The 17210-nt window shown below is 31.2% G+C and overlaps 1 protein-coding gene across 1 annotated transcript in view; it reads right to left on the bottom strand.

Annotated features, from left to right (window-relative positions):
• The window catches only part of LOC125064415 (neuropeptide FF receptor 2-like), a 68620-nt gene extending 52110 nt beyond the window's left edge, over nucleotides 1–16510 (bottom strand). Inside the window, exon 1 of the mRNA XM_047671407.1 lies at nucleotides 16296–16510. Within this exon, the coding sequence (XP_047527363.1) occupies nucleotides 16296–16510 (215 nt within the window). The remainder of the gene's footprint in view (nucleotides 1–16295) is intronic.
• Between the last annotated feature and the right edge of the window lie 700 nt (nucleotides 16511–17210).

Below are 17210 nucleotides of genomic sequence, written 5' to 3'. Positions count from 1 at the left end.
ACTAATGTATAACTGTTGCCATTTTTTTGTTTACTGAGGAGTTCGGGAGAAGGAGTTCGATTTCTTAATACTATAAATTACAATAGTTGTATTGGTATATCAACTTTGCATATCGTTCGAGCTATAAAAATTGACGACAATAAATTTTTACCTAAACAATGATTTAAAATTATACAATAATAATAATATAAAAACAAAATAATTTAACCTAAAATAAAAATAAAAAAAAGGACATAAATACTTGAAAATCAGTAGGTTATTAAATTTGAAACATGTGACCTGTGTATCATCACACGCTAAAGTAGTTTAGGAGCAGCACGTAAACGTTCAAATCGTGGCTAAGGCTTATAGAAGGGTCAACATAATCACAAATCTTTCCGAGAAATAAAACGTTCCGAATAAAGTAAACTCCATTTATAAATATCACGTCTTAGTTAGGACAACATTTTTATATATAATTTGCTTTAATTGTTTTTAATTTATTATTCATTAACGAACTTCAAGATATAATAAATATGTACTTATTTTACTTTTTTTCTAATATTTCTCTGCGATTCGTACAAGTATTATAGGGTTGGTGGGGGCAAGTTTCTGACCCGATAACGTGGGTATCGTCCACCAAACAATTATTTATAGATGTGCAACATCCTTTGGCGCACCATGTATGTTAGATGACTCCTATGTCATTACGGCAAAATACATTACGTTTTCTTACGTATCTGCCGCCGCTCTTTATTCCCTTGCGTGCGCTTGGTAAGCTTTTTTAATAATATATATAGGCGGATGAGAAAATTGGTCATCTGATGGTAAGTTCTCATCACCGTCTTCATCATAGGCGCTTGGCTTGGAGTCGAAATAAATATAACCACAATGTTATGTGCCATTTTTTACATCCCCAAAGCGCCACCAAATTTAGGAGCTAAGATGCTATGCCCCTGTGCTTGTAGTTACACTGACTCACTTATCTCCAAGTCGGTACACAAAAATACTTAGTATTGCTGTTTGGCGATAAGAAATATAATTGTACTTGTTGTTGTGTCGGTAGATTATCTGCTGGGCTAGTACTTACTCAAAAGAACTCGCATAAAGCCCTACCAAATACCCAATTACTTGTTGCTATATATATTGTTATAATTATGAGAAATCTAAAGTCATTTTATTAATTTTATTTCATACATGATTTACTTTTAATTCAATAACCATTCATTTTGATGTTTCACATCTGAATAATAATACAAACCTGATGATTTTCCTTAATTTCCTTATATGTCTGTTACAGACGATTTTAACAATGATGTATATGAACGTGTTCACCCTACCCTACATAGAACACTTTAAAGGCTATTAATCAAATCGACATTACATTCTGTGACGTGTATCAATTAGCCAATCCCTAGTAAATATTTATGCATTCATAGCTCTAGAAATATGACCTCTATTGCTAATTGAAATAAAAGCCTTTATTTAATATTTATAAATCATTATTCACTAATTTCGTGATTGAATATCTGGGGATATTCGGTGTATCGATGAATGGTTATAACATTGTAATAAGAGCGTTATAATATGTATGGCTTTCGAAATCTTTCAGACGTGTTAATGTTAATGGAATATTAATTGAATTGAACTTTGATATTACTTAAATATAGGGGTTTTTTATATAACGACTTCTAATTCCGAATTACAGATTAAGTCAATTAAGATATTTTCAATTCTTTAATATTTTCAATTCGTTAATTATCTGTATATAAGTACGTGTAGCAATAGCTTTGTACTCCTTTCTTACCAGAATGACCCGGATTTATGTGTACGAAATTTGACACTATAATAGTTTATGTGGAGAAGGAGTGCAGAAAGCTAATATGAATTTTTATAAAATATGCATTGCATGCATGCATTGGAAATACATTACAATAATAAAAAAAAAACATTACACACACTAAGATACGTTTAACACATACACGTATATCTACATAATCTATTCTATGCATATAATAAAATAATAAAATCATAACTGATCGAAATCTGTACATGGAAGATATTTGAGAAAAAATAGTACTGGGGGTATTTATTAATAATTTCATAACATGAAGTAAAATAAATAAAATTATCTGTACTAAATTAAATCCGGGGGGTATTTAACAATAACAAAGTTGAGATGGCCGAATGGTTAGAACGCGTGCATCTTAACCAAGATTGCGGGTTCAAATCAGGCAAGCATCACTGATTTTTCATGTGCTCAATTTGTGTTTATAATTCATCTCGTGCTCGGCGGTGAAGGAAAACATCATTATCCACCAACCCGCATTGGAGCAACCTGGTGGAATATGCTCCAAGCCTTTTCCTTATAGGGAGAAGAGGCCTTTGCGGAAAATTTACAGGCTGTTAATGTTAAAAAAAATAATAATAATTTGTAACGTCGGTAGGGCGTAGCTATTTTTATGTTGAAGTTTTTATACGTGGTGTGAAACAATTTAAAAGCATTCATTCATCTCACAAGCTGTTGCATATAGTTATTATTAAATAGCTCAGTAATAATGTCTTAGAGCCCGTTCTATGGGTAGGAGGGGAGGGTCGTTTGTCGTAATATATAATTGGCAATTATAAAACTGTTGTCCTTACCAAACAGGCGCTCCTTTTTGGTAAGGACAACATGGGAAAAGGGATTACTTATTGATATAAATAAAATGATCAGTACGCTCGTCTTCTACATTGTTATTAGTTAAGAAATATTACTTAACATCAAGTTTTAGAAATTTAATTTGAGTAAACTTTTAAAATTATATAAGTCATTATTCACGTTTATAATCTCGGCTTTGCATACATACATTTAAGGCTGAAATTTGTTTGTGTTGTACTACGCTTTATACTTATTAAGTTGTATGTATTTATTATATGGTGTATATTAAACTAATCCATATTATCCTTATTATATAATATTATAAATGCGAAAGTAACTCTGTCTGTCTGTTTGTAAAGGGTTGAAAAGGGGGACGAAAGGTTGTAAGTTGTTGAAAGTATTGTTATTTTTAGAACTAGAAGCATAAAACTTATATGTACACTTATAAACTAACATATCATGTCCAAATTCGCTCCTTAGTGGGTACTAAGGAGCGAATTTTGGAAATTCTACCCCTAAAGGGGTGAAATAGGATTTGAACGTTTGTATGGTCGCCCGTTATTTTTTAAGTTAAAAACATAAAACTTTATTTTTGGGATACTGATGAAAAAAGAGTAGATACGTATTTAAGCGTTTCTAGATAATCTACCACAAAGTAGGTGAAATAAGGGTTGAAAATTTTTATGAGAGTCCGTCATTTTTAAAGTTAGAAGCATGTAATTTTATTTTTGGGCTACCGATTAAAAATTAGTTGATATGCATTTAATCACTTTTGGATATTTTACGCCTAAGGAGAGAAATGGGGTAGACATTTCGTATAGATAGGATAGTCTGGAAGACCGTCATTTTTGTAGTTAGAAGCAGGAAACTTTATTTTTGAGCTACTGATTAAAATTAAGTTGATTCGCTTTTAAGCGTTTCTGGATATTCTACCATAAGGGCTGTAATACATACCAATATTATTCACAAAGAGGTCCTACATTAACGTAATATTTTAAGTTAATTTGTTAATATATTCATATTCTACGCGAGCAAAGCCGCGGGTAACAGCTAGTTAATGCATAATTTCTAAGATATTATGTGCGACATAGTTAAATTAAATATTAACTTTATTATTCTATTCATAAATTTAGGTGTTAAATGTGGCTTATTATTGTATAAGAATAAAAATATTTAAGATTATAAAAGAGATTTTGTATTCGTCGATTTCCATATAGATAAAATTTCATTTGAATATAAGTTCCTGCTGAATATTCTCGATAAAATTTAAAATCTAAATTCCGAACCGGTGGTCGGCTACATCGATCCTGAAACTATTACTTACTTGATGGCAGGGCTTTGTGCAAGCCCGTCTGAATAGGTAACACTCACTCATTAGATATTCTACCTCTAAGCAGCAATACTCGGTATTTTTGTGTACTGGTTTGAAGGGTGAGTGAGCCAGTGTAACTACAGGCACAAGGGATGTAACATCTTAGCTCCCAAGGTTGGTGGCGCATTGGTGTAATGTAAGGAATGGTTATTATTTCTTACAGCGTCAATTCTATGGGTAGTGGTGACCACTTACCATCAGGTGGCCCATTTTGCCCCCGTCTACCTATCATTTCTAAACTCCATATTAATCGAATGAGTAATTTGTTTGATTGAATGAATTTGTAAGGAAACATTAAAACGACACTCACATATTTAGACACTGGAACGTGTACACTGTAAATTTTACCAAACTACGAGAAGCTAGGCAGGAAGTGCTGAGAGTTTGCTTCGATTGAGAATTTATTGAACAACGTTTGTTATTTATACGTAGTAAACATAGTTCTAAATGTATGTAATTGTTTATTTTATACTCGACCCGCTATTTTAGCCCAGAACCTGAGACTGCAGCCTTATAAAATAACAATAAGACCAACCATGCACTTTTTAACATATAAATATGTATAACGATGGTAAAATAACAAACATTTACGTGGTAGAAGGATTTTTTGTGCAAGTCCGCCTAGGTAATATCCACTCATCAGATATCCTACCGCTAAACAGCAATACTTAGTACCGTTGTGTTCCGGTTTGGCACAAAGGAGGCACAAAGGAGAGGGTACTGCTGGTTTTTTAGTTGGTATTCCGGTGTGCCGGAGCGCACTCGGAGCTATGGGCTCCGGCGAGTCCCATATACTCCCCCACTTCCACGTGGGAGAAAGGCGTAACGCGTTTCTCCAGCGAGAACAAAAAAAAAGCTTGGTTACGCATTGGTTATGTAATGAAAGGTTAATATTTCTTATAGCGCCAATATGGCCGGTGGTGACCACTCACCCCCAAATTTCCTACTTAACCCGACCACCTACATATAAAAAGAAACAAATAAAAAAACAAAACACAACGATGTTGTTGCTGCAATTTTTTTTTATAAAAATAAAGTTTGTATAAAATACATCACTAGCGTACTTTGAAAATAGCTTCTGTATATCACTTTAGAGGCAACAATTACTCGGTTCACAAGCCGTTTCTCCGTCCATGTCACGGCCCGTTTGTTCTCGTAATTAAGATCTGCGCACGCTTCAAAATATATTTATTAAAACTCATTGTATTTACCTTAGACTAGATCTAAAGGCGTATTTCATATCACTTTTTCAATTATTGTTTGTGTATTTATTGAATAATGAAACGAACGAACTTCAAATGGAATTACTTCAAATCCAATTAAAATATACTTTATTTAAATTTACTTTTGAATTGTCGTATTAAAAGTTTAATTTGAAATTTAAGTTGGTCACGATTTCTGTGTCATTTATTTCAACGATACAGAAGTTCCGAAATTTGCCCATCAACATTTTTAAACTCTGGATGTAAAGTTGAAGGCGTGGATAGATTTTACTCACACTGACAAATATAATTTTATGTTTTGACATATTCTAAATTTGCTGTCATTCCAACATCGTAACCCGACTTACGTACGTGACCTGGTTCACTTTCTAACAATTTGTATAAGTTCTGAAAAGTCATTCAAAGCACGTCTGACGAATAGTCTGGGTAATGTGCATTGTTTACTTTTAATTTCTTCATTCTATTATGATTTATAAGCTTTTTTTACTAAATTTTAATACTGAATAATTCTCAGTAATAAATGAGGTACTTCCAATTCTTCGGTGTTTGCTGAACATCAGATCAGGTGCAGATAAACGATCACTATCATTAAAAACATCTAATGGCTTTCTAACTAGCCCTGTACAATCATTATTATTTTAAACTCTACCCTTTACCTCCTCAAACTATGAAGTACAATAATATTTATACAAACGAATCAATTTATTAAGATTATTAAACATAATTCATAAAATTAAAAAACAAAATATATAAAATTAATTATAAAAAACAGTTATCAAAAAAATGACAAATTGTCCACCTGATGGTGAGTAGTCACTGACACCACCATAGACATTAGCTATGAGAAATATTAACCATTCCTTACATAGTCAATGCGCCAAGATGGGTAAGATGTTAAGTCCCTTGTGCCTGTAGTAGCTTTGGCTTACTCACCCTTCAAACCCAAAGACAATAGTACTAAGTAACTTTCTGGAGGAAGATTATCTGATGAGGCTGTTGTACTTACCATGTGGTAGGTTTTGCTCAAAGTCCAATACTAATAATTTTATGATTTATCATAAAATTATAGCAAATTAACGAAATACCGAAAAATAACATTTTTAACTGACTTTTCAGTTCCATTTAGTTCATCTCCGTGGAATTTACAGACATATAAAACCGGTAATAATTTTACGTTTATTTTAATCTTATAAAATGCTGATTCAAAAGGGCTTACTCAAATAAATCTAAAATTTAAAAAACTTTAGTCGGACACAATTAGAAAGGAACAGGAAACATAATCTTCTACAATAATTTCGTCGTACAACAACATATTCACCGAATTTAGATATTATTTAACGCATAAAAAAAGTTAATTCTTGTATTATATATAATAAAATTTGAGTGTCTGTTTGTAATATTATAATAACCCATTTTTACTAAATGCATACGTATACACACGGTAGATACCAAAATATTTTTTTTTACAATTTTTGTCTCTCAGTCTGTTTGTTCCGGCTAATCTCTGGAACAGCTGAACCGATTTCGACGGGACTTTCACTGGCGGATAGCAGATGTAATAAGGAATAACTAAGCTTTTATTTTAGAATTATATATAGAATAAAAATAAAATCACGCTACAATATCCAAATAACTTCAATTAAAACAACGCTTACGAAGGCAACTTCGTGCGCGCTAGTAATAAAAATAAAATTTCAATAGGTTTTTAAATATTAATTTTGCTTATAAATTAATTTATTTAATAACTATATTGACAAATACAATTCTGTAGACAGATAATTATTCGCCTGTCAATCTTTAGGCTAAGCAGAAACACACTAAGTTATACTCAAAAATTTAATACGAATATAATTGCGATACAGAAGCAAATTATCCAGTATAAACTATATCAGTTACGTAATGAGAGACAAGGAGCTACTTAAACAGGCACATACAACACAAAAGAGCGCAAAAAAATAAATAACTATCTCTTAAAGGAAGATCAAATAGAAATATACTTTATTCATAACTGTATAAAGTTTTAATTTAAATGATGCTACCGGCATGATAAATCTTACTAAAAACCGACAATTATTAATTTATTATTAAACAATACTACTTATATACTTCATAAACAACTTTATTTTTATTTCTAATAAGACTGACTAGGTATGTATGCTCTATTTATACCCCTTCAAGTAAACATTTCAACTTTAAACGTTGTTATTTAACAATAGAACAACTTGTGAATTCAAGGTATTTACTCTGACAGGCTTGTACTGAACCCAATCAGTAAAATAACACACCCTACACAAACATTACAAGCATTATTAAGTGTAGCTCTCCTTTAACAGCAAAGTTTTTATGTATAGTTCCAAAACCATTCTAATGAAACGAAAAATATATTTTTTTGGCACGAATAAGCATAAAACGAAAATTTATGAAACGTTAAATTAAATTAACTAGTACTCTATTAAGACATTGCGTCTGATTTTATATTAGATCTATTTCTTATTTATTGCTTTTGCTTATTTCATCCGAAGACGGATACAGAATTGATTTGATTCAAGATTAATAAATAAAAGACGTCAATATCTGAACTCCGATGCTTTAGACGATTAACACGACGAGGACCCTTACTAAGTAAGTAAGTAATCTTCAATTGTTTTCTTCGCGCTCCTTATATTATCAGAGTAATATTATAAAAAAGTCTGTATCTTTTCTGGTTTCTTATTAAGCTTTGATATTACTTTAGTTTATAGTTTCGGTACGGGTAACAGCTATGGTATGTACATATGTATGTTTTTTTTTTATTGGACAACATCACATACATTACTCTGATCCCAATGTAAGTAGCTAAAGCACTTGTGTTCTGGAAATCAGAAGTAACGACGGTACCACAGACACCCAGACCGAAGACAACATAGAAAACTAATGAACTTTTTCTCCATCGACTCGGCCGGGAATCGAACCCGGGACCTCAGAGTGGCGTACCCATGAAAACCGGTGTACACACTACTCGACCACGCAGGTCGTCATATGTATATGCCGCATAATAAAACTGTTTGAGATATTTCTCCAAAATTAGGTACTACAAAAAGGTCTGCGACAGAATATATCTATTTGATAAATTTAGATTCAAAGTAACAATTTTCACCTTTAATAAAATGGACAAAACTATTGACAAGTAGATTTTAGTTTAATTGACAAGGAGTTTTAATACTACTATGCTATCAAAGTAAATAGCGTATTAATTCATATGTCTTACACAAATAACTACCTACCTATCTGTTTTTGCAGGGATACAAAACGCATTGATGATTGAAGAACGAAAGAAAAAGAAAATTAGACATACTCGGCTGCTATAATATGCATATATTGTCCACATAGACCTTCATCTTGAATCCCTCTGGTTATTGATGAAAACCGCTTTAAAATCCGTTGCCTAGTTTCGGCGGGAAGCGACTTTGTTTTATACTATGTAGATCAAACGAGCTCGTATAATCTGAAATTCAAATCAGCAGTTTTAGAAATAACAGTGAATATAAAACTAACGCACGAAATAACACCAGAGTCAATCGATGATGATATATACGAGGCGTTACACAATACGGGCTAACAGTCCGGTTAGCAAATGGCGAACATCTGAGATAATATCCTTATATTACTCGTACGAGACAGATAGACAGAGCAAGTATATTTATATAACCATCTATGAATCTAACTTATAAATACAAATGTACACATTAACTCAAAAAGTATGAACGTAATTTTCTCTTTCGCTAGGCCACAATACTCGATACGCCAGCTCAATAAGCCGTAGGTGTAATAAGGTCCTGATCCCTTTTACGTATCGGAATAGGGTGACTTAAAAGAGAGTTTAAGTTCACATGGGACCGATCTGCCTTACTCTAACTCTCTACGTGTCTATTTTTGGCTGATTAGCTGTCCGAAGCCATATTACGATTTTCATGGATGGTTGCGAGGAAAATTAATTTCAATTTTAATTCCTAAAAAGGGTAGTCGCAGAACTAACAGTATACGATGAATAATTCAGACAGTAGGCATGTATAAGTCAATTATTAACTTTGTATAAATTGTTTAAAAGAAAAAAAATGGTATTCGTTACTTGTTTCTCAAGGGCGCTATGGAAGTAGTTTGAGCGATTCGTTAAGAAAATCATCTTCATATAAATAAGATAAGTCAATTTAAAATGTCCCCTTTAAATTATCAATACCGTTAGATTATAAGCTATCTTGCGAGATTGTAAACTTTCGTCGAGATTGTGAACATGTAAACACATTGCTTACAAATTAATGCGTTGTTCTCAGTATATCGAAAATAAAATCGCTTAAATTATAAAAACTGTAACTTAATCTAAGCGAAAGATTATAAAGATAAACTACCGAAGTTTTGTACTTTTTATTGTAAGTCGAATCAATCCTTCGTCAGTTTACAATCTCGCGAGATAGATTATAATCTAACGGTATTTACTTTATATCAGTGATATATACAAATATAAAAATATAAATATATTTTAATTATTGTATAGTCATTTTATAGCCATTTTTCTTGGAACTTGTAGAAATTATCAGTATAAAGTATGTAAGGGCGTTTAGAAGTTGGTAGTACTTGCACTAAAATCTTAGTCTTTCTATCTTTTTGGTCACGAAGTTGCTCCTCGTCAGATTATGAGACTACTCTTGTGTTATTACACAATTCATCTTTCTTTATAAGTTCTGATAAAATACGAACATTTTCATAAAATTAAAGATCTTGCAGGATGCGTCTAATTTTATATTTCTGGTGTATTTACACTAAAATAAATACAACATTATTTGGTGATACGATTGTGCAAGGCCGTCTAGATTGGTAACACCCACTCATTATAATTATTTTCTTCTGCCAAATAGCAATACTTAGTATTAATGTGTCCGGTTTGAAGGCTGAGTGAGTCAGTGTAACTACAATAACTTCTAGTTCCCAAGGTTGATGGTGCGCAATGGAAAAAAAATGGTTATTGTTTCTTACATCGGCAATGTACACTTACCACCAAGTTCACCAAGCTTTTTTTCACGTCCGCCTACCACAAAATAAATATATTGAGAAAAATTTCAACAATATTTAATACGAAATAGTATAATATATTTTCTGATATCGATATATATTCGTAACACTCGAATAACGTAAACTAAATATTTATCAATTGTAATAAATTTAACGCATTCACAAATCTAGAAGCAAATAAACAAAAAAAATCTTGGTAGTGAAACACAAAAACAGTTTTTTTAATAAGTCATTATGTTAGAAGACTAATAAATTTAAGAAGTTGAATGGCGCTTCTAAATACAACTCTCTATATTACCAGCCATTTATATATAGATTTAGAGCTGTTTATGCTATTTTAACAATTAAATAATTAATTGTATTTTGTATTATACAAGAATAAACACCTTAAATAAGGTTTCGACATTAACTACGAGAATTATCTTAATTTATTATTTATGCATACATGCGTTAAAATAGCATTTCACGGAAAATCTGTTTTCAACAATTTAAAATCGGTTCGAGTTCAAAGTACCTTTTTTTTTTTTGCATTCGTAGTAAGGAGACAAGGCGCATAATCACGCTACAGGATTTCACAATTCTCAGTATTTAGTTTAGTCAAGATAAAAACTTCTAAAATATTTTTTGTTCGTATTAGATTTTATTTAGAAATGCACTATAATTATTCATTGATCAAAATCAATAGATGTATTGGTAATGTAAATAAAACTAGTGACTATCGTGGAAAGTAAATTGCAGATCTCTGCTTATTCTAATTAAAAATTGAGGCAATATTACCAAAAATTTTAACCAAAGTTTGCGGTTGGAAAACCGAAGGAGTACCTTCTATACGTATATGGCTAATCGTAATTTATGTTTTCTCATATCGCGTTCGATGGTGAAGGAAAATAACACAGATCTGCATGATGTGTTGGATAATATTTTGCCACATGACTTGCATAGTCACCGATTCGTACTAGAAAAACGTAGTCGAAAAAGAGCCAAACTTTCTGCCAAAGAGGAAAGGAGGTCGTTGTCCAGCAATATGAATGATTATGATTTTATTATACTAAATAGTTTTTTCAGTTATATCACGTTAATGTTTTCAACGAAATATAAAGTTATTATAAAATTTATCATCTCCAAATAATTTTAAATATTTGTTGAATTACAAAAAGGAACTATTAACGTAACTGATATGATTTATACCTTAAATAATATAAATAGCTAAAGTTATTTGAGCTGATCTCTTTACTGCCAATAAATATTGGCATTGTAAAATTTATTAAACTGCCAAAAACTGTCAAGTTTTTATACCTATTATTACCCTATCATTCTGGTTCATTCTTCAAATCTAGTCATGAATGTATGAAATATTTATGGGACGAAAGAATGATGGCGGTTGGTTACAACCGAAATGTTATTTTGATTGCTATTGTATATTTCATATATTTAATATTCGATTAGTATATTTTGGTTATAATTTAATGACGATATCTTATATATTTATCATCCTAAGTTATCCTTATGTTATTAATATTGTTGCGGTAACCTTAAAGGCTATCTCTAATATTGGAAAAATGTTTCGTTGATCTAGTCGCTGGTCTAGCCTAGCAAGGTGCAGATCCCGATTTTCTAGGTTCAAGCAAATAAAAAAAATGTTTTTCTGTCACAAAATTCTCGGAAGCAGAAACGCCTTGTGTAAAGTGATTGGTATTGCACTTAATGAACTGATCCAATTGGATTATAACAATGTAAAATCAGTGAGTACAATTACAATTATTCATACACTTGTGCACTTGTGGTGTGCGTTGTAGTGTGTTGCACGTGGTTCTAATTCAGCTTGGAAGATTTGGTCTGAAGAATCCATGAAATATGTAAAATTTAATAAAAGCTTATAGTAAAAATATAACCGCGTTACAAATACATAAATCGACCATATAAAAGCTTATATAACTGCGGCACTTTGAATACATTAAATTCAAAGTGTAAATACCCTTGTGATGCAAATGGATTTAAATACAAACTATCAAATTAATTAAAATTCGCTGCGCATTCTTATTTTTTGCTTTAGACATAAAAGTTTATTCTAATTAGTCTGTAACATTTATAACGTGATTGAGGAAGAAGAATACAGTTTTGTACGTATAACTATTTAATTTAAGTAACAAGTATATTGGTGTGCTATTAGGTTTAAGAGTTTATTCTCAAAAGGACAGATTCACTTACATGAGAACAATATGATAAATGAAATGATAAAATAAAATATTCGCTTTATTGTTACTTAGTTAACGGAATAGAATATAATTAAATCACTGTATATATTATAATCGCTACAAAAGTGGGTATTCTCTGTATATTTTGAAAGTTGAGACTTAAACCCGTTACCTATTATTATTACAATTTCAGGTCTTAAATTAGTAATACAGTTACTAAATTTAGTTACAGCTGTTCAGTTATTCTATAACTACAAATTATGCCAGCTAGCTGCCACTTGGGATAAAATAACGTTTGAAAAGTCAATTTATGTAAATTTATAATAATTTATCTATTATTATTAATATATAGGCGCCATGACTGACGTCGGTACATAATCAAATTTCCAGCTACACGTGGATATTGCTAATATGTAAGGGAACATGCATGCGATCCTTAGAGTTGCACCAGCAGCTATCTGGACACACTCAACCAGGACACTGCAGCCGTCCACACTTAATATTTCAGCTTCGAATTTCTAATCCAGGGTAAAAAAAAAAAACTTCCTGTAATACGAAATATACGGGTTCAATAATTAAGTAAAAAGGTTTTATCAAACTTCAAAATTCCATTATTAATATATTCTAAAAGGATATATGCTGTTAAAGCACTGAATACTAATCAATCACAAATTAAGAAATCCAACTATTAGGAAAACTCATCGATATAATCAGTATATCGAATTTGAAGTTTAAATTCGGTACTAAGCCAACGATATAAAAATGCAAAAAGAACTAATCGAAAGTTCTTGAAACTTTGAATGGTTTAAGTGTGGAAGGTTGAGAAAATTGACACTTATGTGGCGTATTAGATAATTAAAAAAAAGTCAAAATTATAAAAATATTTATTAATGTAACAAGTCACTACCGTTTATGGACATTTCAACAGATTGTTATATTGTGTTAGAGTGCAAGTGGCGTATAAGCCTTTTCTTACACGATCAATGAACAATGTAAAGCAATGTTTTCTGGTATAACTGCTAAAAACTGTGAGAAGTATTCGCATCCAATCTCGGGTAAGATTAATTGGACTATATGTTGGATTTGTAATTCGAAAATCACAACAGTTTACTTTTAACCCCCTCGAGGAGTGAAGAGAAAATACGATCCTTCCCCGGAATTTAAGCTATCACCTTACCAAAGTTCATCTAAATCAGTTCAGCGATTTAAGCGAGTAGATGTAACGGACAGTTATTTTCGCATTTATAATATTAGTATAGATCTTATATTTTTTGTATAATACATATTATTATTAATAATGTACATCATATAGATAACATATATTTATTAACGTACACATATTATTATGTCATGGACCTACATGTTTAAGTATATTCTTTTATTCAATACTTCCTTAGTATTTTCGTAGTTTACACTACCAAACCCCCGTTACTACGTCGAATCCCATAGGTTATCTCCTAGAGATTACTTTTCAGCAATAAGCCATTACAATTATACGTCTTTCTTAGCGTTATTTATAATTGTTTGTTAATATGATCTAAAATCAAGAGTATTTGAATTAAATTGAATGGTTAGTTTTAATCATGCCACCACAACGATGTCTGAAAATCTGCCACATTGGATCCACGAACCGAAATTGGATAAGTTTTCTGAAATAAGTTCCAAATGTTATCTTCTGAAATAAGTAATAGCTCATTTACAGGCCGTTGTTTAAAGAGCCTAGATGACCTTGCGGTTACAAAATAAACATTGCGGATTCAATGTTGATACAATTAATTTATTTAACACTCTGCATGAAAATAAAATAACCAAAATGGCGCAGTGACCACAACACCGAATCTATCTTAACCGAAGTCGAGCGAGAAAACCGAACAGAGACGTTTGCGTGGGTACAAATCTACAAGGATTCGTACCCACGCAAACCTCTCTGAATATCCATTGCTTAATTTATTAATTATTTATGTATTTGACAGGTTACCGAGCTCGATCAACAAACACAGCTGTAGAAATCTTTGTATACAACATGTATTAATCTTTTAAGTATATAATAATTATTGTTCTAGTTTTGTCACATCAGCTATATTTTTGACCTTTTGATTGAGTGTCACTATTAGATGTATGACTTATATAAGTCAAATATATATATATATAACCCAATCCAATGGCGAGAGGATTGATGATAGACAAACCTTGGATTTACATATTCCATGCGAATAATAGATCTGCAATACATTGTACAAACATCGTTATTAATATATATGTTAATTTATTTATTTAATTTTACTATGTAAATGTATATTTTCAAGAATTTTATATATTATAAGCGTAAGCCGATTTTTGTCCCAGTGATTATGGGACGATGGCTGCATATAAAAAACCGGTTATATTCTCATTATGAAGAGCTGAATGTGCAGAAAATTAACGAGGATTTTTGATTGAAATTTACTAAATTGTTACGATTTAACTAAGAATCAATTTAAGAGTGCGGAAAAAAGTTACTGGCCGGCTAAAAAGCGGTACTATGGCTGTATAAGAAAAAAATGAAAAACGTAACCAAAAATAAATTGTTTTCGATATACTCAACTAACTGAATTAATGGATATTATTTGATATGAAAAAAATCTTTTCTAAGAGGATTTATTATTTTCAAATGAAATCTAAACAAAATCTATCATAGGTTTTGAAATTCCTAAAAAATATTTTGAATAAACGCGAAGTGTCGCGGTAGACCCAGACTAGTATTTAATGAATACCATAATATAATCGTTTACATCTCGATCCGATCGATAATATTAAGAGAATTCAAGGTCAAAGTTGATCAATTGTCATTACTCATACCTTGATTATATTTGGATTAACAAATAGGAATAATTTGATTAGTTTCTGTCAGACAAACAAATCTTATAAAAATAGAAGGCGGACATGGCCAATACGTAAACTTGGAAACTCAAATACTATATCCCTTGTGATTGTTACACTGACTCTTTCACTTTCAAACTGGAATATAAAAACTCTAAGTTGCTGTTTGGTAAGAGAATACATAATACAAGATCGAGTAGGTCGCATCTACCCAAACAAGCAACGTGTGTTGACGTGTTTTTTTTTTGTCTCTATATATATTACGATGGTGTTTATTTCATCAACCAATTAACAGCAATACATATGATGTCACCGTATAATTATAAATAACGTTAGATTACGTAAATTGTAAACTTTCGAGAGATTGTGAACCGAAACTTACTTAAACACTAAGTTTTAAACAATTTAATGCATTCCTTTTCGGTAGAATCTAACCTAACCGAAGTATCATAAACTATCGAAATTTTTGACGTTTTACTTTGAGTTAAATCACCGTTCGCATAATATTTCGGCAGCTTATAATCTCGCTAAACAGGTAAAACTCTTACGATATTTACAATTCTACGGTAACATATAAAATACATTAATTATAAAAAAGGTTTAAATTTGCTAACATCATATAATAATAACATAAATAATTCATAAAAGAGAATTTGTTGGCGTAATTTTTATTCATACCAGATTTAAATCCAAAATTGGTAAGGTGTCAGGGAGAAGAACCTTCGCTTATCAAATAAAAAGCTTAGTTACAGTAGGACAACACGCCATTGTTGTAAATCTATAAAATAGTAACAACATAAAAATGGTATAAGTTGAATCCAAACATTCTCCATATGGTGTACACTGTACCTATGTGACGGATGTAGGCAATTTTAAGGCTTGGGTTTCAAGCTTGGTTCGTACCATTAAAATAGATTTCGAGATTTATATCTATTCTAGTATATATAATCTATTCTAGTATACATTAACTAAATACTTACTTCTTGGTGTAGTGACATTTCACGGCAACAACTATTAGCAATATATTCGTCACAAGGGACAGTAAAATGACGGGAACATATAGAGCAATTAACACATTTTCTGGTTGAAAAAATATATCTAGTTCAGGAACGAACTGCAATGTTTCACTTAAATTACCACTTAAATTGAAATCATTCAAATTATCCAGTATATTTAAATTCACTTCCGAATTCATCTTCAGTTTTTGATTGCATTTATCACTGACGTTATGAAGATTGCTAAATAAATTTTTATGTATTTAAAATATTTCTAGGTCACTTTTTAAAATATAATATAATTTATAAGAACTGGCAATATTTATAGACATAAAAAAAAATAAACATATATGAGAGTAAAAAAGTTTGAATATCGAATGAAATCTTCGCGCGTTTTTTGCTTTATCATTCCCGAATCGCCGAAACGTCCTCGGTTTGAGAGTATCGGCATACTACTGAATGAACGCTTTTCCCAGAAGAGAGAGTGAGACACATTGAGCCGGAAAGAGATAGCATTACAAACGTAGCTTCGTTTTATTAAGAGAAAAGTCGAGTTCTCTGCTACAATATTTAAAACTATTTCTGCAATTCCTATTATCTTAATATTAAGCGTCAGTTATTGTATAGAAATAAAGTAGGATTTTAATAGGCGCTTTTTCGCTTACGTTTATCAATTACGATGAAACCATTGTACTTACAACATAGTTAACGCTGTAAAGAAAATAATAATATATCATCGTTTAGTAGTTCGTAAATATATAATCAGTTTCTGTTTCCTTTCTCTCTCTCTCTCAGCTGAAGAGAATTTTAGACAAAGCTAAGTACCTTATACACAACCTAAAGGTAACAAATTAATATATCGTTGGATAAACTAAAGCCGCTAGTGAAGCTCTAATGTGC

Source organism: Vanessa atalanta, chromosome 5, assembly GCF_905147765.1.
Source record: "Vanessa atalanta chromosome 5, ilVanAtal1.2, whole genome shotgun sequence".
In the NCBI taxonomy this organism is placed as follows: domain Eukaryota; kingdom Metazoa; phylum Arthropoda; class Insecta; order Lepidoptera; family Nymphalidae; genus Vanessa; species Vanessa atalanta.
The sequence above is the reverse complement of the archived record's forward strand: the minus strand, read 5'-3'. Positions and strand labels throughout refer to the sequence as shown.